The sequence below is a fragment of the Suncus etruscus genome, chromosome 2 (assembly GCF_024139225.1).
Source record: "Suncus etruscus isolate mSunEtr1 chromosome 2, mSunEtr1.pri.cur, whole genome shotgun sequence".
NCBI classification, from domain to species: Eukaryota; Metazoa; Chordata; class Mammalia; order Eulipotyphla; family Soricidae; genus Suncus; species Suncus etruscus.
Genome location: NC_064849.1, coordinates 100,712,848 through 100,736,394, shown reverse-complemented (window position 1 = coordinate 100,736,394; position 23,547 = coordinate 100,712,848). Strand labels below are relative to the sequence as shown.

At 38.2% G+C, this 23,547-nt stretch overlaps 1 protein-coding gene across 1 annotated transcript in view; it reads right to left on the bottom strand.

The window, feature by feature from the left end:
* Nucleotides 1-23,547, bottom strand: part of WDR70 (WD repeat domain 70) — a 282,711-nt gene that overhangs the window by 114,547 nt on the left and 144,617 nt on the right. Inside the window, 1 exon segment of the mRNA XM_049767710.1 lies at nucleotides 14,083-14,257. Within this exon segment, the coding sequence (XP_049623667.1) occupies nucleotides 14,083-14,257 (175 nt within the window).

Sequence of the window (23,547 nt, the reverse complement as noted above, 5' to 3'; positions counted from 1 at the left end):
AAGGGAGGGAGGAGAGATAGGAGGGAGGGGAAAGTTAAAGAGAGAAAGTGAAAGAAGGTAGGAAAAGATAAAGGAGAAAGGGAGAGGAGAGAAGAGAAGAGAGGAGAGGGGAGGGGAGAGGAGGGGAGGGGAGAGAGAGAACCTCTGTATCAGGCCTCTGTATCAGGGCTCCTGTTAGGGGTCAGAGAGATAGCACAGCGGTAAAGCGTTTGCCTTAGACACAGAGCCTGCCAGGAGCAATTTCTGAGCATAGAGCCAGGAGTAACCCCTGAGCACTGCCAGGTGTGGGCCAAAAACCAAAACCAAAAAAAAAAATAAAAAGAGGCCTCCTGTTAAAGGTTAAAATGTTTTCAAGTTCATAGAGCCTTTTCTTTAACACTGTTATGACAGTACATAAGAGTCAGAGACAATGCAAATAAATGAGTGCTGCTATTCTAATAAAACTTTGGAAGCCAGGGAGACACACCTGGAGTGTAGAAAATATGCAGTATGTGTGAGACCCTCAGTTCAATCCCCAGCATATAATAATCCTGAGCACCACCTGATATGACCTTCATATCATGAAAAATATAGAACAAAAATCAATTAAATGAACATGTAACCAAGAATACTCTATCAAGCTAGATTATGATTCAAATTTGAAGAAATGATACAGAGCTTCAGGCACAGGCAATAGCTTAGAAAATTCACAGCTTTGAAATCAGTTTTGGAAGAAACTTCAAGTGAGTTTCTTTAAAAGGCAAGATAGCAAGGAGTCTATAGTTAATCCCATGACAGTATACTTAAGGGGTGGAGAAACCCTGTATCTCCTAGGTCAAGGGAATTCCCTCTATAATATCCCCAATAGTTACTGTGCCTATGCAGGGAGAAAAAAAAAGCACAAAATAGTCATTTTTGCACATATATATTTATTGATTGATTGATTTTTATTGACGTCTTTTTTTTTTTGGTGTAGATATTGAAGTTGATGTCTCCAATTTTATTTTATTTTATTTTATCTTTCTTTTTGCACTCCGGCATGGTTTGATTTCAGAACCGAGACTACTGTGTGGTGCTTGTCTTTATTGCTGTAGTGCTCACTAGATATTTAATTTGATATTTCTTTCTGTGGTGTTTCAATTACATTTTTCTTTTCTTTTCTTTTTTTTTTTTTTGGTTTGTTTTGGTTTTTGGACCACACCCGGTGACACTCAGAGGTTACTCCTGGCTATGCGCTCAGAAGTCGCTCCTGGCTTGGGGGACCATATGGGACACCAGGGGATCGAAACGCGGTCCGTCCTAGGCTAGCGCAGGCAAGGCTAGCACCTTACTTCCAGTGCCACCGCCTGGCCCCTCAATTACCTTTTCATGTCCTCTCCCAAACTGAGGTTGAAAGCCTCTAGAAGGACTCCACCCATTTTCAGCGTATTTGATTTATTTGTTTATTTTTCTTATTTTTTACTCCATTCTAGTGCTTTTCTTTCCTTCAAACAAAACCACATAAGTGAAATTATCGAGCTCCACCTCTCAAATAGAGGGGGAAACAAGAGAGGGTATCAGGACCAAACAGATATATGATCACTAATAGTAAGCTAGGCAAAGAGGAGACCACCTACTCTAGCAGCCGGGGGGGGGGGGGGGGCGATGGTGGGGGATATGGGTTGCAGAAAGAGAACGGGATGGGGGGAGGACAAATTTGGTGATGGGATGGGTATTCCCCTGATTCAATGTTAATATGTACCTAAAATACTACTGTGAAAGATATGTAAGCCAATATGATCAAAATAAAAATTAAAAAAAAAAAGGCAAGATAAACTCCTCAGCATCTATTATTGAGTGTGGTACTGACTAGTGGCACTTAGAGTGCCCTCTACTAGATTAAGGAACATTTGTTTACTTCTATCCTGCTAAAATACTTTATATATTACATATATTTGATAAATATGTATCTAAAGGCATATTCAAATTCTCCCCTTATATTTTCCTTATCTTTCTACACTCTTACTAAATTTTACATTTGTAGAATTTATTTCTTGTCCGTCTTTAAATGTAAAGAATTATTTATAAATAAGCTATTTATTTATAAATAAGTAAAGAATATGTAGTAATTTATAATAAATAAATAAAGAATTATTCATAATATTAAGTTTCAAAATTTATATAGCTGTAAAAATATAGTTTTTGAACAGAATTTTACTTTATCAATATATCACTGATTTACAACTTTGTGGAATTCCCCCAAAATTAGCTCTGTTCACCAGTAAATGCAGGTGTTACCACCTCCACAATGAAAAAAAAATTTAAGAGAGGAAGATAGCTATTTAAAATACAACTAAAAAATACAAATGATTAAGGACTAGAACAATAGTACAGCAAGTAGGCCATTTGCCTTGCACATGGCCAATCCAAGTTTGATCCCTGATATCTAATATCAGAGCACCACCAGGAATAAATTCTGAAAGCAGAGACAGGAATAAACCCTGAGCATTGCCAAGAATGGCACAAAAACAGAAACATAAAAAAGTTATCAAAGTCATCAGAACTAAAGATTATTCCTGTAAGGCGAGCTTTTATGGAAAGGGTGGGGCAATGAAAAGGGTCCTTGGGACACTGGCCAAGACAAGCAGGCACTCTAGTGGTGGAAGTGATATTAGAATGACGTATCCATGGAAAGTATAATTAGTAATATTGTAAATCCAAATACCTCAACTTAAAAAATGGTTTTTAAAATATGGCAATAATGAGGTTGGAGCAATAGTATAGCAAGTACAGCGTTTGCCTTGCATGTATCTGACCCAGGTTCAATTCTCAGCTTCCCATATGGTCCCCCAAACCTGCCAGGAGCAATTTCTGAGCTCAGAACCAGGAGTAACCACTGAGTGCCGTTGAGTGTGGCCCCAAAACAAACAAACAAATACAGTGGTAACAATACTTATATCACAGGGACTATTCTTTGGATTACACAGATGATTACATCTGAAGTGCTTAAAATATTGCTTGGCCCAGTGGCTTTCAAAAATTGAAGGTCACAGAAGAGCCAACATCAGTCTTCATATGTAAAAAAATTTAAAAGCACTAACTCATAGAAAATCTTCAATAAATGTTATTAGAATTGCTATTATAGGAGGGGAAGGAAACAAAGGAGGAACAGTACTAGAAGGGAAGAGAGAATATGGTTTAATATGAAGACATCTTATTTTATTTTGTATGAGATAGAAGTCTCACTATTACAAGTTAGTATTTTGGTTGACTGAAGGTATGATTATATCTGTGAGCATGTTGCACAGAAAAGGGAATTGCTGGATGCATCAGTTTGTCTTTCAGCCTTTCCCAATACCGCTAAGATTTTGGGTCCTCTAGAGCCAATCTTGTCTCAGGGCTTCAGCTTCCAACAGTGCTTTGAATTCTCTTTACTTCTGTCAGTTCCTGATTCTCTTCATAATTGTGGCTTTATGCTTTTAAAGATACCCAAATAGAATGAGGGGGAAAAATAAAGTTCTGTACCAATATTATATCAAGACTTAGAAAAATAAATAAAAATACCTCTTTTAATAGCACAGCAGTAGGGCATTAGCTTTGCACGCAGCCAACCCAGGAAATTTTCCAGTTCAATTCCCAGCATCCCATATGGTCCTCCTAGCCTGCCGAGCGATTCTGAGCACAAAGCCAAGAGTAACCCCTGAGGGCCACCGGGTGTGACACACACACACACACACACACACACACACACACACACACACACACACACACACACACACACACACACACACACACACACACACACCGTCCAAATACCTTTTCTGTCATTTTAGTGGAGACTCAGGAGGGATAAAAAGCTAAATGAATGTGTCCATCTAGCTTATCATATTGGCTGGATGTTTTAAAATCAACTTAGTCCTGGCTTCACAAACATATAATGAACAAAATAATCTCTCTACAAAAGAATGCTTAATTTGGCTTTTTAAAAGCCTGTAGTCACTGGTCGGAGCAATAGTACAGTGAGTAGGGCACTTGCCTTGCACATGGCAGAACTTGTTCTATACCTGGCACACCAAATGGTCCCCTGTCAGGAGTAATCCCTAAGCACAGAGCCAGGAGTAAGTCGTGAGCACTGTTGGATGTGACCCCAAAACCAAAAAAAAAAAACAAACAATTCACAATAGTTTCAATTAAAAAATTAAAAAATAAAAGTCTTTAGTAAGTGTTTTCTCATTTTAAAATGATGTGTTCCCAACACTATATGATATCTTACAAGAACATTATACAAAAAAATTATGCTTTCGGGGCCAGAGAGAAAGCACAGTGGTAGGGCATTTGCCTTAGATGCAGAAGGGCGGTGGTTCGGATCCCGGCATCTCATATGGTCCCCCGAGCCTGCCAGGAGCGAATTCTGAGTGTAGAGCCAAGAGTGACACCTGAGCACTGCTGGGTGTGACACACACCCCAAAAAATTATGCTTTCATTAAAATTAATGAAAAGTAGGGGCTACTTGCATTGAGTGCACCTGACCTGGGTTTGATCCCCAACACAGCAAGCCCTGCCAAGAGAGATCCCTGAACATAGAAGAGTACGAAGCCTTGAGCATAACAATATCACCCCAAACAAAAATGAAAATTAAACTTGAGTGTCTGTAAGTAATTTTGTATAGTTTTGGTGGTGGTTCATGTTTTCAATCAAAGACATGCTTTTCTTGACATACATTTTCAAAGCATATGCATGTCAAGAAAAGTAAAATTAGAGAAAATTTGTATGTCAGATGTTTTCTCTTGAATGGTTGTTTAAAAAGTTATAACTCATCTACCTGTTGATGCATTCTAACGAAGGGTATAAATCATCTTATAATTTATAGTGTTTGTATTTTCATAAGGTGTAGTACCTTCTAATTTCAGTGGTTGTATTTTCTAAAACAGAGATCGATATTTCCTTCTTCTTAAAACATTTTTATAGTCACCATGGAAACTATTAAATTTAGATCTGTGACACTTTCACATTCAGAGTTAGAGAATATTAAACTCTAACTTCTAGATTCTACAAAATATATATCACCTACAAGCTAAGAAGAAAAATAACTTAAAAAATTTAAAAAGGGGCTTGAGCAATAGCTCAGTAGGTAGGGCGTTTGCCTTACATGCTGATGACCTGGGTTTGATACCAGCATCCCATATGGTTCCTCCAAGTGTGCCAAGTAATTTCTGATGAGAGAGTCAGTAATAACACTTGAATTTCTGGCCACTGAATATGGCCCAAGAAACACAAACAAAAAAAATTAAAAATAAAAGTAAAAAGAACAGAAAATAAAAATTAAAAAGAAAAAATTTAATCTTAAATAAAAATATTAAAGAAAAAAGTGAAAAAATATTTTTAAAGAAACAATAAAAAAAATGGAGAACCAACAATTTTAGGGAACCTATTACTTCGAAGTCCCACTCTGGATGATTAAAATGCATTACCCAGCCCACAAAAACGGAGACACATACCCTGCTCCTGGACTGGGAGGATTAACATCATTAAAATGGCAATACTTCCCAAAGCATTGTACAGATTTAATGTAATTCCTCTAAAAATACCCATAAAATTCTTCAAAGTTTGAAACAATAAACACCCATGAATAACTAGAGCAATCCTTGGGGAAAGAAATATGGGAGGAATCATGTTCCCCAATTTCAAATTGTATTACAAAGCTATAGTCATTAAAACAGCATGGTACTAAAATAAAGACAGACCATCAGATCAGTGGAATAAACTTGAGTGAGTATTCAGAGAATTTCCTCCAGATGTACAATCAATTAATCTTTGATAAAGGGGCAAGAAATCCAAAATGGAGCAAGGAAAGTCTCTTCAACAAGTGGTGTTGGGACAACTGGTCAGCCACTTGCAAAAAAGCGAACTCAGCTCTCTACCTATCACCATACACAAGAATCAAATCCAAACAGATTAAAGACCTTTAATATCAGACCTGAAACTATAAGGTATATAGAACAACATGTAGTTGTGACACTCCATGACATTGACACTAAAGGCATCTTTAAGGAGGAAAGAGCACTCTCCAAACAAATGGAAGCAGAGATAAAGAAATGGAATTATATTAAGCTGAGAAGCTTCTGCACCTCAAAGGAAATAGTGCCTAGGATACAAAAGCCACCCACAGAATGGGAGAAACTATTCACCCATTCACTATTCACCAATACCCATCAGATAAGGGGCTAATATTGAAAATATACATGGTACTGGCAGAACTTTACAAGAAAAAAAAATCTAACCCCATCAAAAAATGGGGAGAAATGAACAGACACTTCCTCAAAGAAGAAATACAAATGGCCAAAAGGCACATGAAAAAAATGTTCCACATCACTAGTCATCAGAGAGATGCAAATCAAAACAACAATGAGGTACCACCTCATACCACAGAGACTGGCACATATCACAAAGAACAACAATCAGTGCTGGAGGGGATGTGAAGAGAAAGAAACTCTCATTCACTGCCGATGGGAATGCCGTCTAGTCTAGCCTTTATGGAAAACAATATAGAGATTCCTCAAAAAACTGGAAAAAAAGCTCCCATATGATCCAACTATACCACTCCTGGGAATATATTCTAGGAACAAAAAATACAATTCAAAAATCTCTTCCTTACACCTATATTCATTGCAGCACTATTTACAATAGCCAGACTTTGGAAATAACCAAGATGCCCTTCAGCAGAGAAATGGCTAAAGAAACTGTGGTACATATACACAATGGAATATTATGCAGCTATCAGGAGAGGTGAAATCATAAAATTTTCCTATATATGAATGTACATGGAAACTATTATGCTGAGTGAAATAAGTCAGAGGGAGAGAGATACTGAATAGTATCACTCATCTATGCATTTTAAGAAAAACAAAAGATATTTTTGTAATAATTCTAAGTGATAATAGAGATGAGGGATGGAAGGTCCAGATCATGATAGGAAGCTCACCACAAAGCTCACCACTACACAGACAACTATTATAACAATGTGAATGAATGAGAGCAGTAGAAAGCCTGTCTCAAATACAGGTGAGGGTGATGTGGGGAGGAAGGAGATTTGGGGCACTGGTGATGGGAATGTTGCACTAGTGAAAGTGAGTGTTCTTTATATGACTGAAACCCAACTACAATCATGTTTGTAATCAAGGTGTTCAAACAAAGATACAAAAAATAATAATAGAATTAAAAATAAAATAAAATAAAATGCATTACCAAATGTCCTCCAAGTAACCTAACATGGCAGAGACTATGTTGTTCTCATCTAATAAAAAGAAAAACAGCAATGTTGTTAGGAAGCTCAGGACTGATTGACAGATAGCCCTAGTGTGAAATAACTTGCAGGTAAGTTATTTTATGGTTGACTCTTTCACAAAGTACTTGCAGGTTTTCACTTCTCATCTTACTCTTAGAAAGGTGGTAGGTGCTCAAAAATACTAATTGTAGTTTCCTAATTTAGCTAGCTAGACACAGATATAGAGATATTAAGCAAAGTATATAAATACCATATAATTATAAGCATTATAAAGTAGAAATAGGATAATAGAACAGAGAGAATTTTGAAAAGTGATGTTTAGGCAAAATCAACATTTCATGTACTGCCATTTAAATAAAGCCAGGGTGGTGATAGGGGATTAGCACTATATCCATGAAGTTAAGAGTCAGTCCATCCATATTAGCTTGCTTAATTTTGTGTTTGGGTGCACCGGTATGGTTTGGGACCAGAAATCAAGCTTGGGTCAGCCACAAACAAGGCAGGTGTTTTAACCCTGAATTATCTTTCCAGTTCATATTCATGTTAGCTTTCAAGCAAAAAGCAAACTGAAATTTCATTCTCAATACAATACAAACAAAAAAATCATCTATGTATATACAAATAGATATTTTTTTTGGTTTTAGGGCCACACCAGTGATGCTCAGGGGTTACTCCTGGTTCTGCACTCAGGACTCGCTCCTGGCTTGGGGGACCATATGTGATGCCGCGGGAACAAATCAAGGTCCACCCTGGGTCATCTGCGTGCAAGGCAAATGCCCTACCACTGTGCCACTGTTCTGGCCCTTGTATATACAAATCTATAGAAAAAAGCATCTATCAACCTACTCTGACAGTGACTGGAGATACTCAAAGAAGTACACTAGATGACACTTATGACTTTTCTGTATTCTCTTTCCTGCATACTTACACTCTGATTCACCAGGGGCTTCACATGCCCAAAGCTTCTCTCCTGGTGTGATTAACAGTTCTTTCCCCAGCCTTTTCTCATCCATACCAATCATTTTCTGGCATGGATGAGTGTGGGCACTGTCAGTCTCTGCGGTACCTCGTAGGCTTGAGGCTTGCCTGCTAAGGCGTTGTAGTATGTGGTCACTTTCCCAAAGGAAAACAGAAATAGCCGGTCAAAGAGCAGGAGGAGGAAGCAGTCAGGTGGACAGTTGGTCAAGTTATTAATAGTATCCTATTGTCAAATCAAATAACATCAATTTTATTCCCTCCCATCATCTGTGTCTAGGAAAGGCAAAACTCCATGATTTTGATGGATTTCCATTTTCCTGTCCAAACCTTATTTGTGACTCTACAACACAAGTAAATATAGCATGTCTGCTGAATAAAGAGTCTAGAATTTTGTGGATTTTTTATAATATTAAAGAACAGCAATAATACTTGGAAAAAGTAATTCCCAAAAGTTTGATAGGTTGGTTCAAACAGTTAAGACATGATGTCTGCTCAAAGTGCTGAGTACAAGCTTTACAGGTTGGAGACTCAGTTTGATCAATGGCACCATTGGTCTCTTCCCACTAGCCCACCATTAATCAACCCACACAGCATTGTTCAAGCACTCCCAAACAACATAGCTGGGAGTAGCTCCTGATAATTAAGTTTTATGGACCTCCATACAGAAAATAATATAAAAAAAGAGAACAAAAACTATAGATATTGATATGGATATACATGCTGGAATATTTTAAGTCAAAACTATACAAGACATGGATATTTTTATAAAGATCACCTTTGTTTCTACATATTGTATATGTATGTCATTAGCAATTTACCAAAATTACACACAATATCTAGCACTCTCTCCTACTCCCTCCATTTCTGTCTCAGTTAATTTTCATATGCTTAGAATAGTTTTTCATTTATTTCTTTGGGTTTCCCAAGTAGTGCTCCAGAGTCAGGGACCACTCCCTCTGATAATTAGCTAACTGGCCAGCAGTTGAGGTCCCAGGGTGTGGTACAATGATTATCTAGGTCACCCCAGCAGTACCTGGGAACCTCCAGAGATGCATCTGGAGATGTTCAGTGGACCACACAGTGCCAGGGATCAAACTTGGTTGTTGCATACAAAGCATGCAGTTTAAACCCTGTATTAGCTCTTCAGTCCCTACCTTGAGTTATTTTTAAATGTCTTCTTAGTAAAGAACAATCTCATTTTATATTGCCTTATCACAAAATCTTTATTTATGCATTTATTTAATAAATTGTCATTGCAAATTTACTATATGCTACGCATTGATATTTGGAGGGAACAAAACAGACAATAGTCCAGTATATCATGGAGCTAACATCCTACTGGAGGGAAATACAACACACAGCAAAGCATGTCAGGTGCTGATCACCAGTACTGAAGAAAATGAGAGGAGAAGAGATTCCCCGAGCGGGGAGGTTGTACTTTTATGAGGGGTAGAATCAGGGAATGTCTTAAAAACTGGAGAAGAGTATTGCAAGGTAAGGGATTCAACACATGCTAGCCATAGACAAATTATTGCTGTTAGGCATTCTTACCTCAGCCTAGCAGGTCCCTGTAGATTATTTATTACTATTAAAGTAATAGTTCAGTCAAATTTATTTATATCAAAAGTTATTTCCTGCTAGCAAAATTTTTCTTTTCTATTTAATTTGTCTTTGGAAAACACACTTAATGTGCAAATATTTGTGACATCAAATAATAATTTATAGACTTTTATAACTATTGAGTTCAAGGGGGCCGGAGAGATAGCACAGTGGTAGGACATTTGCCTTAGATGCAGAAGGACGATGGTTCAAATCCTGGCATCCCATATGGTCCCCTGAGCCTGTCAGGAGAGATTTCTGAGTGTAGAGCCAGGAGTAACCCCTGAGTGCTGCTGGGTGTGACCCAAAAACCAAAACAAAACAAAAGAAAACAAACAAACAAATAAATAAATAAATAAATAAATAAATAAATTATTGAGTTCAAGAAAAACAAAATCAAAGACTTGGATTATCAAAATGGTGTAAAATATTTCAGTGAGGGGCTAGAGCCGTTGCACAGCGGTAGGACACAGCTGACTCAGGACGGACCTCAGTTCAAATCCCAGAGGAGATTTCTAAGCCCATAGTCAGGAGTAACCACTGAGCGTCACCGGGTATGGTCCAAAAAAACAAAACAAAAAATATTTTAGTAAAGAGATAAGCGTGATAATATAACAGGTAGGGTGCTTGCCTTACATAAAGCAGGCTGGAGTTTTCTCCTTGGAACCACATACGGTGGCCTGAATCTTGCCAGAAGTGATCCCAGAGCTCAGAGCACAGGTGGTTGGTTCGAATCCCGGTGTCCCATATAGTCCCCCGTGCCTGCCAGGAGCTGTTTCTGAGCAGACAGCCAGAAGTAACTCCTGAGTACCACCGGGTGTGGCCCAAAAACAAAAAACAAAAACAAAAACAAAAACAAAAAAAAACAAAGACATAAAAGAGGTTCTGGGAAAGGAGACTGAATTCAAATAGCTTTGTCTTCTATAAAACTAAGCATATGGGGCCCGAGCGATGGCTCTAGAGCTAAGGTGTATGCCTTACAAGTGCTAGCCTAGGACGGACCGCGGTTCGATCCACTGGCATCCCATATGGTCCCCCCAAGCCAGGAGCGATTTCTGAGCGCATAGCCAGGAATAACTCCTGAGCGTCAACGGGTGTGGCACAAAAATCAAAAACTAAGCATAAAAGATATTAATAATTTAAAGAGCTATTCAAAAGCAATTCTTTAAATTCATATTGACTTTCTAAAAATGTGGATTTCAGAAATGGTATACCACTCCATGCACTTATTACATATAGCAATCCAAAGTTACACAAGAAAACATGTTTTAGAATATCTAGGTTTAAATAGCAACAAAAAATGATGAAAGTCAGTTACTAAAAAAAATTTATTGCACACTTAAAACCCAAGTTTACAATTCAAAGAATTTCTTAAATCTCTGTGCTATTGTGAAGCTTTATGGAGTTTATAGTTCAGATGAAAACAGAAATAAAAAGATAGGACAAACAGAAAATGCCAAAGATATTTCCAGCATTATCTACATGGATATATTTTTTCCCTGTCTCTACTTTTTACTTTATTCCAAGACAACTAATATGGCTGAAAAGATAGATTAAAAACTAATAATAATAAGCTATTTCATAGGGTCCTTTAAATATCATAACTGTCTGATGGAAAGTGTTTATGGAAAAATGAGGCCAGAGCGATTGCACAGTGGGCAGAGTGTTTGCCTTTTATACAACCAACCCGGGTTCAATTCCCAGTATATGATATGGTTTCATAAGTGCACCAGGAATCAGCCCTATGTACAGAATCAGAAGTAAGTCTTGAGCTGGAGCAGGTGTGGTCCCCCAAAAAAGACAAAACAACAAAAAGGAAACGTTTTTGGAAAGCCATGTTAGTCTAAGAGAACTCGAATGCAAATACAAAGAGGGCAAGAATTTTTAAAAAATTGTGATTATCCCTATGCTTGGACCAGTGTCTACTATTTTATAAACACTTAATGAACTAATAATTTGACCAAATTTTCTCCTAAAATAAAGAAAACTAAATTTATTATAAAATTATTAAAGATTTTAATTTTAACATTTGCGATTGGAATCATTCCATTTGCCAAAAATTCTTATCTCACCATTATATATGCAAAAATTCTTTTTAAATTTTATTGGAAATCAGAGAAATGGCCAAAATATTTTTATATTCATTATCTCTATTGTTATAAAATTCTATTATCTTTCCTGTTCCAAAATTTAATTTTACAATTAACTAAAAGTATCGAGAACAAATATGATATATACTGAACTGGTATGTCATGAATATTAAAATACTATTTTAATCACTATGTATTATTTAAATTGAAAAGAATTACAAAACAATAGATGGATCATCCTGGACATTTTGGGGGTTTGCTAAATCTTTTTTTTTTTTTTTTTTGGTTTTGGGGCCACACCCGGTAACACTCAGGGGTTACTCCTGGCTATGCGCTCAGAGATCACTCCTGGCTCGGGGGACCATATGGGACACCAGGGATCGAACCAGTTCCGTCCTGGATCTACTGCATGCAAGGCAAATATCCTAATGCTGCGCTATCCCAACAGCCCGGATTTTGCTAAATTTTTTAAGGGAATGTATTCTCTTATATTACTATGAAATCTTTAAGGTCAAATGAAGTACATAGACATCATATAATAAGCTGCACTATACTCCAATATTCATTGCAGCATTATTTACAATTGCCAAGATCTGGAATTAACACAAATGCCCAAGAATAGGTGACTGGATAAAGAAACTGTAGTAGGGGCCGGGTAGGTGGCGCTGGAGGTAAGGTGTCTGCCTTGCAAGCGCTAGCCAAGGAAGGACCGCGGTTCGATCCCCCGGCGTCCCATATGGTCCTCCCAAGCCAGGGGCGATTTCTGAGCACATAGCCAGGAGTAACCCCTGAGCGTCAAACGGGTGTGGCCCAAAAACCAAAAAAAAAAAAAAAAGAAACTGTAGTTTATATATACATACATATATGTATCTATGTATATATATATATATATGTTTATATATATACACATGCACACACAATGGACTATTACTCAGCTCTAAGAAAAGATGAAATCCTGCAGTTTGCTGTTATATGGCTCATCCTGGAGAGTGCTGGAATAAGCATAGTGAGTCAAGAAAAAGGAATGATCTCATATGTGGAGTATAAAGGCATATATTAATGGGGGTTGTGGAGGAAGGCGGCCAGTGATCATGGACTCTCTAATAATAGCCCAGAGATATGACTTTGCTGAGTGGAAACAAGGCAGAGTACACCAATACTAAATGCATGAAACATGACTATTTTAACAGCATTGGAAACCACAATCCTATGTTTTTTCACTGAACATTTTATTTTATTTTATTTTATTTTTATTTATGGTGTGTGTGTGTGTGTGTGTGTGTGTGTGTGTGTGTGTGTGTGTGTGTGTGTGTGTGTGTGTGTGTGTGTGTGTGGTTTTTGGCTCACACCCGGTTGTGCTCAGGGGTTATTCCTGGCTCCAGGCTCAGAAATTGCTCCTGGCAGGCACAGGGGACCATATGGGACGCCGGGATTCAAACCGATGACCTCCTGCATGAAAGGCAAATGCCTTACCTCCATGCTATTTCTCCGGCCCCTGAACAAACATTTTAAATTCTATACCAAAAGGTATGAATTACCTTAAAATCAAAATCTAATGCACACTAAAAAATAATGGAATGTTTTCTGAAATGCTGTTTACTATAAAATTCCCAATATTTGGGGCCGGGCGGTGGCGCTGGAGGTAAGGTGCCTGCCTTGCCTGCGCTAGCCTAGGACGGACCGCGGTTCGATCCCCCGGCATCCCATATGGTCCCCCAAGCCAGGAGCGACTTCTGAGTGCATAGCCAGGAGTAACCCCTGAGCGTCAAATGGGTGTGGCCCAAAAACCAAAAAAAATAAAAAAATAAAAAATAAATAAAAATTCCCAATATTTTATTTAACACTAAAGTTTAAATTAGAGCCAAACTCAGGAAATTGACCTTCATAATATTTAGCATAAAGTTTGTCTCTGTACATTGCTGTTTTTGTTTTGCTTTTTGTTTGTTTTTTGAGGCCACACCTGGTGATGCTCATGGTTACTCCTGGCTAAGCACTCAGAAATCACTCCTTGGGGAACCATATAGGATGCTGGGGGATCAAACAGTGGTCCATCCTAGGATAGTGCTTGCAAGGCAGACGCTTTACCTCTAGAACCACCACTCCAACCCCTGTACATTGCTTTTTACTTCTCTCTCTTTTTTTTTAAGGTGGACTTCAATGCCCTTGACTTACAGTCATATTTCGGTCCCAGATCTGTATGCTTCCATTCTGGCAGGCAGCTGCTATGAGGTTCCCATCTCGACTGTACGTGCATGTGGTAGGGATTACTTTTTTACCCTGCATCGTCCGTGGTTTGAACACACTTTTTTGCTTCTTTGGGTTTTCAACTTCCCATGTCCTCACAGTTCTAAAAAGAGTAAGAAAGGTATTTAAAATAAGAATCCAAAAATATTACTTCACCATTAATCTAGTCATTATTTTTTTAAGTACTGTGATTACAAAATTACTCATACTTGAGTTTCAGTCATAGTATGAGGAGTAGAACGCTTGACTTTGCACTCAAGTGATTCAATCTCCAGCATCCCGTAAGATCTCCAGAGACCATCAGGAGTGATCCCTGAGCACAGAGTCAAGAGTAAGCCCTGAGAACAGCCAGATGTGACCCACCAAACACCCCACACACCAAAAAAGCTGAGCTACTCTAATATGTGTTGATATTGTGACTTTAACTTACATTCCTCAATTAGTAATATAGTAATTAGTATTGAGAATCTTGTCATATCCTATTTTCTATCAATTCCTGAAGTCTTTTCCAAGGTATTTCTTCAATTCTTTACCCTTATTAACTAGTTGTTTACTTATCAATGTATTTTTAGTTATTTAGATAGTCTGAATACTGTGCTTTATCAAATTCTTTAACAGCTCTTTATCTTTGCCAAGTGTGATTGTCAAATACTTTTCAAGTCTGTATGTTATATTGGAGGAGGGGGTAGAGGGACTGGGCCACATCCAGTGGTGCTCGGGGCTTCCTCTTGACTGTGCTTAGTGATCATACCTAGCAGGACTCAGGGAACCATTTGTGCAGATCATTCTCTCTAAGATATCTATCTAGCCACTATAGCCTATTTTTATCCTATTTTTATTATTATATTTTTGTTTTAAATATTGGGTTTGACTTATTCATCAAACTGTTTATATATCATGGGGCCAGAGAGATAGCACAGCAGTAGGGTGTTTGCCTTCCACGAAGCTACCCAGGACAGACATGGGATCAATCCCCAGCATCCCATATGGTCCCCCAAGCCACGACCAATTTCTGAGTGCATAGACTCACCCTAAGCATCACTGGGTGTGGCCCAAAAACAAACAAACAAAAAAAGTTTATATATATAATTTCAAGAAACAAATCAAGGGGCTGGAGAGATAGCATGGAGATAAGGCATTTGCCTTGCATGCAGAAGGACGGCATCCCATATGGTCCCCCGAGCCTGCCAGGAGAGATTTCTGAGCATAGAACCAGGAGTAACCCCTGAGCACTGCTGGGTGTGACTCCCCCCCCCCCCCAAAAAAAAAGAAACAAGTCATAAAAACTTTCTTGTTTCCTTCTCAATGTTTTCTATTTTTCAGTATAAGAGTTAAATCTATAATCTATTAGAACTGTGCAGTGCAAGGCCAAGGTTTGTTTTTATTTTTTGCAAATGAGCATATTTGTATCAAACTAATATAAAACTTCCTTTCTGCATTGCTTGTTTCCTATCTGTATTCACTATGCTTCCCATAGTTAATAATCATAAAGAGTTGAGAAATGCCATGTGTCTTTTCTTTCTATTTGCAGCTATGTGGAGAAACTAGTTTCTTTTTTTTTTTTACAACTAGATATCTCTAAAAGTCAAATGTTACTTTAGAATTATGACACAAAAGACCCAATATAAGTACAAAGCAATAATAGTTGGCTTGTTTAAAGTTCATCATCTTAAAACCAGAATAATAATACCAAGAACGAGTGGTTGTGGGGAAAAAATAAGATTAGGGATGTAAACATGTCTAGGACAGTACTTAAAATATAGTAGACACCTGATAAAGACTATTTCCTTTCTCTCCTTTCTCATTAGGTTGTATTGTAAAGAAACATTAAAGTTAATAAATCTAACACTGAGTAAGTTTCATTTATTTCAATGAAATATTAACAGACTCTTATCTGAGAACGTTATCAAAGCAGTAAAAAAAAAAAGCAGCTAACCTGACATACTGATCTGTGAAATAAATTTATGTAGATCTGATGATGACCAATTACAGTATGGTTTTATGGTTTTGATTCTCTGAATCTATGTCTAAACCAAATCAAAACAAAAAAAAGAATGGATGCTAAAGTACAAGGCCTTTAGGTGACTGTCATAACATTTTAAATTGAAGAACTCTACTTTGAAACTTGGAGTAAGATCTGGTCCTATAAAATTAAAACTATATTGTATTAAAAAATATTTAAAAATAAAAAAGGATCTGCTTGAGCCTTTTGGGACATACGATGAAAACACCCAGAAGGCAAGAAAAAGACATAGGTGGAATCATTATATTACCCCAGGCACAAATGCTTTCTGTCTGAATATCTGAGTTCTTTCCAGATACTAGTACTAAACTTTTTGGCATCTGCTGCTTAAATGCATCACAGAATTGGCAGAAGTCAAGGAAAGCATTAATTTTGCATGAAAATCACTTAAGAGATCTTGGCTTAAATTTTCTCAAAAAACTATACAAGCAACTTGAGTGATGTAATAGTCTGAAACTGCTGGCACCTGTGGCAGAACAAATCCAGACAGGAAAACCTTCTTTTCAAAAATACCCAAGAACTAAGATATGGAAGCTCTAAAGAAATCGAGAAAAAGTTCTAGCTTCCATAGAGACAACAATCTTTATAAACACATGCACGCAAGCAAACACACCCAACAACTGCAGTAAGAATACAACGGCGGGCCTGGAGAGATAGCACAGCGGCGTTTGCCTTGCAAGCAGCCGTTCCAGGACCAAAGGTGGTTGGTTCGAATCCCGGTGTCCCATATGGTCCCCCGTGCCTGCCAGGAGCTATTTCTGAGCAGACAGCCAGGAGTAACCTCTGAGCACCACCGGGTATAACCCAAAAAGAAAAAAAAGAATACAACGGCATTAGAATGAATTTTAAGCAACTTTTAAATGACAAGAGTAAGCTTTATGATGTCCAGAGTTAAAGAATGAATGCTGTAAAAGATAACCACATATGTCCATGTATTTATTTGTGATCAACTAGCTTTAAATACCGATGCCAAAACAATGCTTCAGGATAATCCTTTTAAATGGTGATGTAACTGGTCACCTATATGCAAAAAAGAGAATATAAACGTTTATTTCACACCACACAAAAATGTAACTCAAAGCTAGAACAACAATTCAATGGATTAGTGCTCATGCTTTGCATGTGGGAGGTTCAATCCTAGCTCTCGCATAGTGTGATTTCATAAGTCTACCAGAAGTGACTCCTGAGCACTGAGTTCAGAGTAGGCCCTGAGCATCATCAGGTATGACCCAATCCATCACCAACTAGTTAGCAATTTTAGGGCAGGAAGAAGAAATTGGAAATGATGGAATGTAGGGGCCGGGCGGTGGCGCTAGAGGTAAGGTGCCTGCCTTGCCTGCGCTAGCCTCGGACGGACCACGGTTCGATCCCCCGGCATCCCATATGGTCCCTCAAGCCAGGAGCGACTTCTGAGTGCATAGCCAGGAGTAACCCCTGAGCATCACCGGGTGTGGCCCAAAAACCAAAAAAAAAAAAAAAAAAAAAAGAAATGATGGAATGTAGATTCTTTTTAGGGTAATGGAAATGAAATGTGTTAGACTGTTGAGAAGATTGCACAACACTGTAAAGTGTAAACAAATTAAAAATCACTTAAATGCCTATTTTCTTTTAGTTTCAATTGGAGTAAGTTAAGCTGAAAGCCTAATTTATAGGAAGAGCATCAGAAATTAATCATTTCTGAGGACCAAATGAGGAAGTTGAGCAAATGGATATATTTTAAATTGAAAGGGATTCTCAATTTAAATATATTACATTTTTTTTTATTTTGGGCCACACCCGTTTGACACTCAGGGGTTACTCCTGGCTATGCGCTCAGAAATGGCTCCTGGCTTGGGGGAACCATATGGGACGCCGGGGATCGAACCAAGGTCCATCCAATGCTAGCGCTTGCAAGGCAGACACCTCACCTCTAGCACCACCTTCCCGGCCCCAAAGGTGATATTCTGCTTCTTTTTTTTTTTGTTCTTTTTTTTTTGTTTGTTTTTTGGGCCACACCCATTTGATGCTCAGGGGTTACTCCTGGCTAAGCGCTCAGAAATTGCCCCAGGCTTGGGGGAACCATATGGGATGCCGGGGGATAGAACCGCGGTCACAGTTGCTATCTTTCCTTGGCTAGCGCTGGCAAGGCAGACACCTTACCTATAGCACCACCTCTCCAGCCCCATATTACAATATTTTGTTAATAAAATGATATTACTTACTCCCTATTATTATTAACAAAATATATATAAATCTCGGGGAAGGGGAGGAAAAAAAAGGAAAAAATCTAAATCTCCTTAGAAGAAGCTTTGTTATCTTTCATTTCATTAAATTTAATACAAAAGAGATCAGGGTATACTATGTAGATTAAGAAGCAAAAAACTCTATATAGACTTCTAGAACACATGACCTTCTGAATTACAGCAGGTGACAATGTACTCAAAAGTTTCCTACCTATATTTAGTGAAAACTCTACAGAATAATGTATGGCCAAGATGGCAATAGGAAGAACCTCTGGTTTACTGCTTCCTACAATCACAGAAAATCCACAACAAAATTATAAATGTAATCAATTAGTCAGAAAATGACCTGAAAATTGGACAAATAGCACTTCCAACACGGGGATTTATGAAATGACATCCAGTAAAGCAGGAGATCAGGAAATATCCTTGCCAAGAAAGAAACCCAAAAATGGGGTAGCATGTGGTAATCAGAGATGCTGATCATATGATAAGTCACCTGGAGAGTAGGTGAGGGGCAGAGTGCAGAACAACCAGAACCTTCAACTTAATAAATAAGCCCCTGTAATATCTGTTTAAGGATCAGAAAAAAGTCAGTTAAGAAAACCACCCACACACACACACACACACACACACACACACACACACACACACCTCTCAAAAGAGGGGCTGGAATGATAGTGCAGCACATAGGGCATTTGCCTTGCATGCATTTGTCCCAAGTTAAACCCACGGCATCCAATATTGTCCCCTGAACCTGCCTGGAATAATTTCTAAGCACAGAGCTAGTGGTAACCCCTGTTTAAAACCAAAATAAAAAGGTGGGAAAGGAAGTAGGGGGAAGGGAGGAAGAGAGAAAGGGAGGGAAGAGGGGGAGGAGAAAGTGTAAAATGTAGTCCTAGCCATCTTATGAGCAGATTCACTGGCCACAGGACCCAAAATGCTAGCCCCAGTATGAAGTGCTCAATCCATAAAAGAAAAAGAATCCTAGATTCTAAACTTATAGCATTGACATAGAAGATATGAAACCATAGGAAGCAGGGATAGGAATATGTATTTATCAAAACTACAGAGTCAATAATAATATAAAAGGAAGTTAAGGGGCTGGAGAGATGGCATAAAGGTAGGGTGTTTGCCTTGCATGCAGGTGGTTTGAATCCTGGCATCTCATATGGTCCCCCAAGCCTGCCAGGATCGATTTCTAAGCATAGAGCCATGAGTAACCCCTGAGCAACCCCTGAGCGATGTAAGGTGTGCCCCAAAAACCAATAAATAAACAAATAAATAAATGTTAAAATAAATAAACAAATGGAAGTTAAAACAAACAAATCTAAAAAATGTACCTGTCAGAGAAGGGACCAGCATGACAATAATAGTTAGAAATGACCACTCTGGGCAAGAACTGTGTGCTGAAAGGAGGTAAAGTGATATATGTGATATGCCTTCAGTAACAATATTGTAAATCATGGTGCCTGAAAGGGAAAAGTTGGGGGGAGAGTGAGAGAGAGAGAGAGAAAGAGAGAGAGAGAGGAGAGAAAAGAGAGAGGGGGGAGAGAAAAGAGAGAGAGGGGGAGAGAAAAGAGGGAGAGGAGAGTTAAAGAGAAGAGGGAGAGAGGGGAGAAAGAAGAGAGAGGAAGAGAGGGTCAGAGGGAGGGAGGGAGAGAGAGAGAAGGAGGGAGGGAGGGAGAGAGAGAAAGAGAGAGAGAGAGAGAGAGAGAGAGAGAGAGAGAGAGAGAGAGAAGAAAAGTATCTGCCATAGAGGCAGGCTATGAGAATAAAGAAATGGGAGGGAAACTGTGGAAACTGGAGGCAGAAAATAGATGCATGTTAAAACATTGTATGACTGAAACCTAATCATCAACAACTTTTTTACTCTATCTCACCTTGATTCAATTAAAAAAAATTTAAGTGCCTATTAAGGAGGCATATTGGAAGGTGGCAGAAACCCTGGGGACATTGGTGGAGATATGCTCACACTGGGTGGTGGAATTGGTGTTAGAATATTGTACATCTGAAATTAAATTTTAAGTCATGGTGCATTAATATCTAATGAAATGTTTAAAAATCAGAGCCAGGGAAATAGCACAGGAGTAAGGGGTGCATGCCCTCCCTTAACAGGCCCTTGTTTGATTCCCAGAACTGTGGTCCCTACTGAGCACTACTGGGTACAGCCCAGGTGATCCCTAAACACTGCTGGGATCCTGAAGAACTCAGGACTGCTGGGCGGGTTAGCAAGAGACTGCAGTATCCAGGCACTGAATTGTTCAGCCTGGCTACCACTCTTCACATTACTGGCTTCTGGGAGCTATTTCTTTAATGATAATTTCACCTATCCCCAGAAGTAGGTGAACTATCAGGATGCTGAAAAAAGACTATCAAAAGCATTGATCTCTGAAAGAAAAATAAGCTTGATCCCTTCAGGTCTGCACTTTAATGCAGCAAGCAAACTAGTATGCAAACCATGCCAGTAGACATCCTGCAGACTCCCAAAGTATAGCCAGTTAGCAGGAGCTCCAGTGCTAGCTGCTCTTCCATGGCCATCCACACTCCACTCCCTGCCATAACTAAAGTGAGTATTCCATTAAAGATGAGGAAACTGGAGTCAGAAAATAAATACTGGTGAAGGAATGCATGTCAAAACATTGTATGACTGAAACTTAATCGTCAACAACTTTTTAACTCTATCTCAAGCAGCCCAAGGCCTAAGAAACAACTGCCACTCTCCAGCCACAACCCAGGCTACAGCAATGGACCACAATTTAGGCCTGCTCCACTATGGATCTTCACTATTGGTGCCCACAGCACAGCAGATCCCTGTCAACCAAAAAGCCCTGTAGAACACAGAATCTGAGATAAAGGAAGTTATTCCCACTCACAGAACAGATTCAGAGACAAAGGAAGTTATCTCACTGAAAGAGGCAAAATCCTAGGAGAAAAACTCTTCACACAAACTCTCCTCATATAAACTATAGGTGCTTTATATGAGTAAACTACCTACAGTTTACTTCAAAATAATACTCACAACAATATTTGCTGGCATGAGTAACTCAATGAAAAGAGAATTTCAACAAGGACAGAAAAATTACAATAAAAATCCAAACAAATCACAGAGCTAAGAAATGCAGTAGCTGAACTAAAAATACAATAGACGAGCTTCAAAAACTGCAGATGCCAAAAATCCAATCAGTAAATTCAGACATAGGAAGTAAAAAAGCATCCCTCCCCCCAAAAAAACTAAAAGACAACAACACATTTTAAATGAAGATAACAAAAGAATTATGTGCAATAATAGTCATATCATAGAGCTATTTGAAGAAATAAGAGGTGAAAACTTCCCCAACCAAAGAAAGGAGTTAGATACTAAAATCCAGGAAGCCAAAAGCAATAAACCCAAAGAGATGTATTTAAGACACATACTAAAACGGCAAATATCAAAGATAAAGAGAACCCTAAACATAGCAGCAGAAAAGTAGATAGTTGTGTACAATAGAACTGCCATAAAACTAGTAACAGGTTTCTCAACAGAAACTCTACAGATCAGAAATGGTATATTTTGGTCAAATGTTACATATGCAAACAACCTCCAACCAGCTAGGTTATTGGTAGAATACCTCTCATTTCATGATGAGTTTTACAAACAATGAAAAAAATTCACCTCCACTAAGCCAGGCTTTAAGAAATGTTAAAGAAATCTGTATAAAAGGAAAAGAAAGCCCATGTGAAAGCAGCAAGATTTAAAAAACAAAACAAAATGAGTGGAGAGTCATAACAGACTTAGAACAAAGGTGAGATTTTGTTACTTTCAATTTTTCAACTTAAAATAGGATACAAGCTGTGATAGTAGCGATGCAGAAATTTCGTATAATAAAAGAATTAATATATCACCTCAATGACAATAAAAAATTAATAGGCTAATACATTTTATAATCCTAGATTGAAACCTTACAGTAATGAGTCAGGGATGTAACTCAGTTTCAGATTATGTTACATGACAAGACCCTATATTTGATCTCTTGCACACAACGAAAATAAAAAACCACTGAAACCCCACAGTAACCTTAAAACAAAAATATAAAATACTTAGAAATAAAACAATTAAGATAAAGCAAGGTAAATGGAACCTACTTATTATATAGAAGGAAAATAAGAAAGTACTAAGGAAGACAAGAAAAAAAGAACTAAGACAAACTGCAAAAAAAAACACCTAAAGCCTACATAGAAAATGGCAATAAATTGTTACATACCAATCATTTCAGTGAAAATCAAAGATCAAAGCTTACAGTTGGAAAGGATACTATAATGGATCAGAAAATAGAATTCAAAAAAAAAATAGAAGAAAACATAATTCAGCTTTCTGAAGATGGAGGCAGATTTCAGAGGATACAGAATTGGGAGTGGGAAGTGATAAAGGAGAAAGGCAAAGGAAGGAAAGCTTCAGCTCAAAATGCTATTTAAATACAAATGGGAACTGCTCAAACATGACTAGGATATAAATAATAGAAAGAAACAAGAGAGGTTGCAAAGAGAATTTAGCTACACATATGAACATTAGCTTTGGCTCCTAAATGGGAAGAAGGAACTGTGGAGTAGATTTAAATGAAAAACTTTATGGCAGAAGGAATACCCTGAGCAAAGACCTTCTTCAGAGGGAATGGAAGTTTGGCGACAGGGCATCCAAAACACAACTGGAGATGTATGTACAAGCAGGACTGGGTAGGAAAGACCTTGCAAACCCAGTTAGGAAATGGACACAATATTCCTTAACTCTAAGGAGCAATAGTCAACCCAGAAAGAGATCTGGAAACACAAAGGATGGGCCTGAACTCCCCTCACGGGTAGACATGTGCCTCAAAGTCTGCCTTGGCTGATGCTCTAGTATCAGAACCAGACCCATGGCTAAAGAGTATAGAGCCAAGAAGGAGTGAAGCCACTGGTCCCGACAAAGATCCAGATCAAAGGAGAATGATGATGCTGTTAAGAGCATCAATAGTGAACTTGAGGAGAGATAAAGACAAGGGAAAATGGAATTAGAATACCAAAGAGGCATTGCTTTGATACTATTTCTAATTAGAAACATACATGAAGATGTCACAGATAGAAATCAATTCTTCTGGAAAGAGAACTCAGAAGAGACAAATTCTACAATCCTCC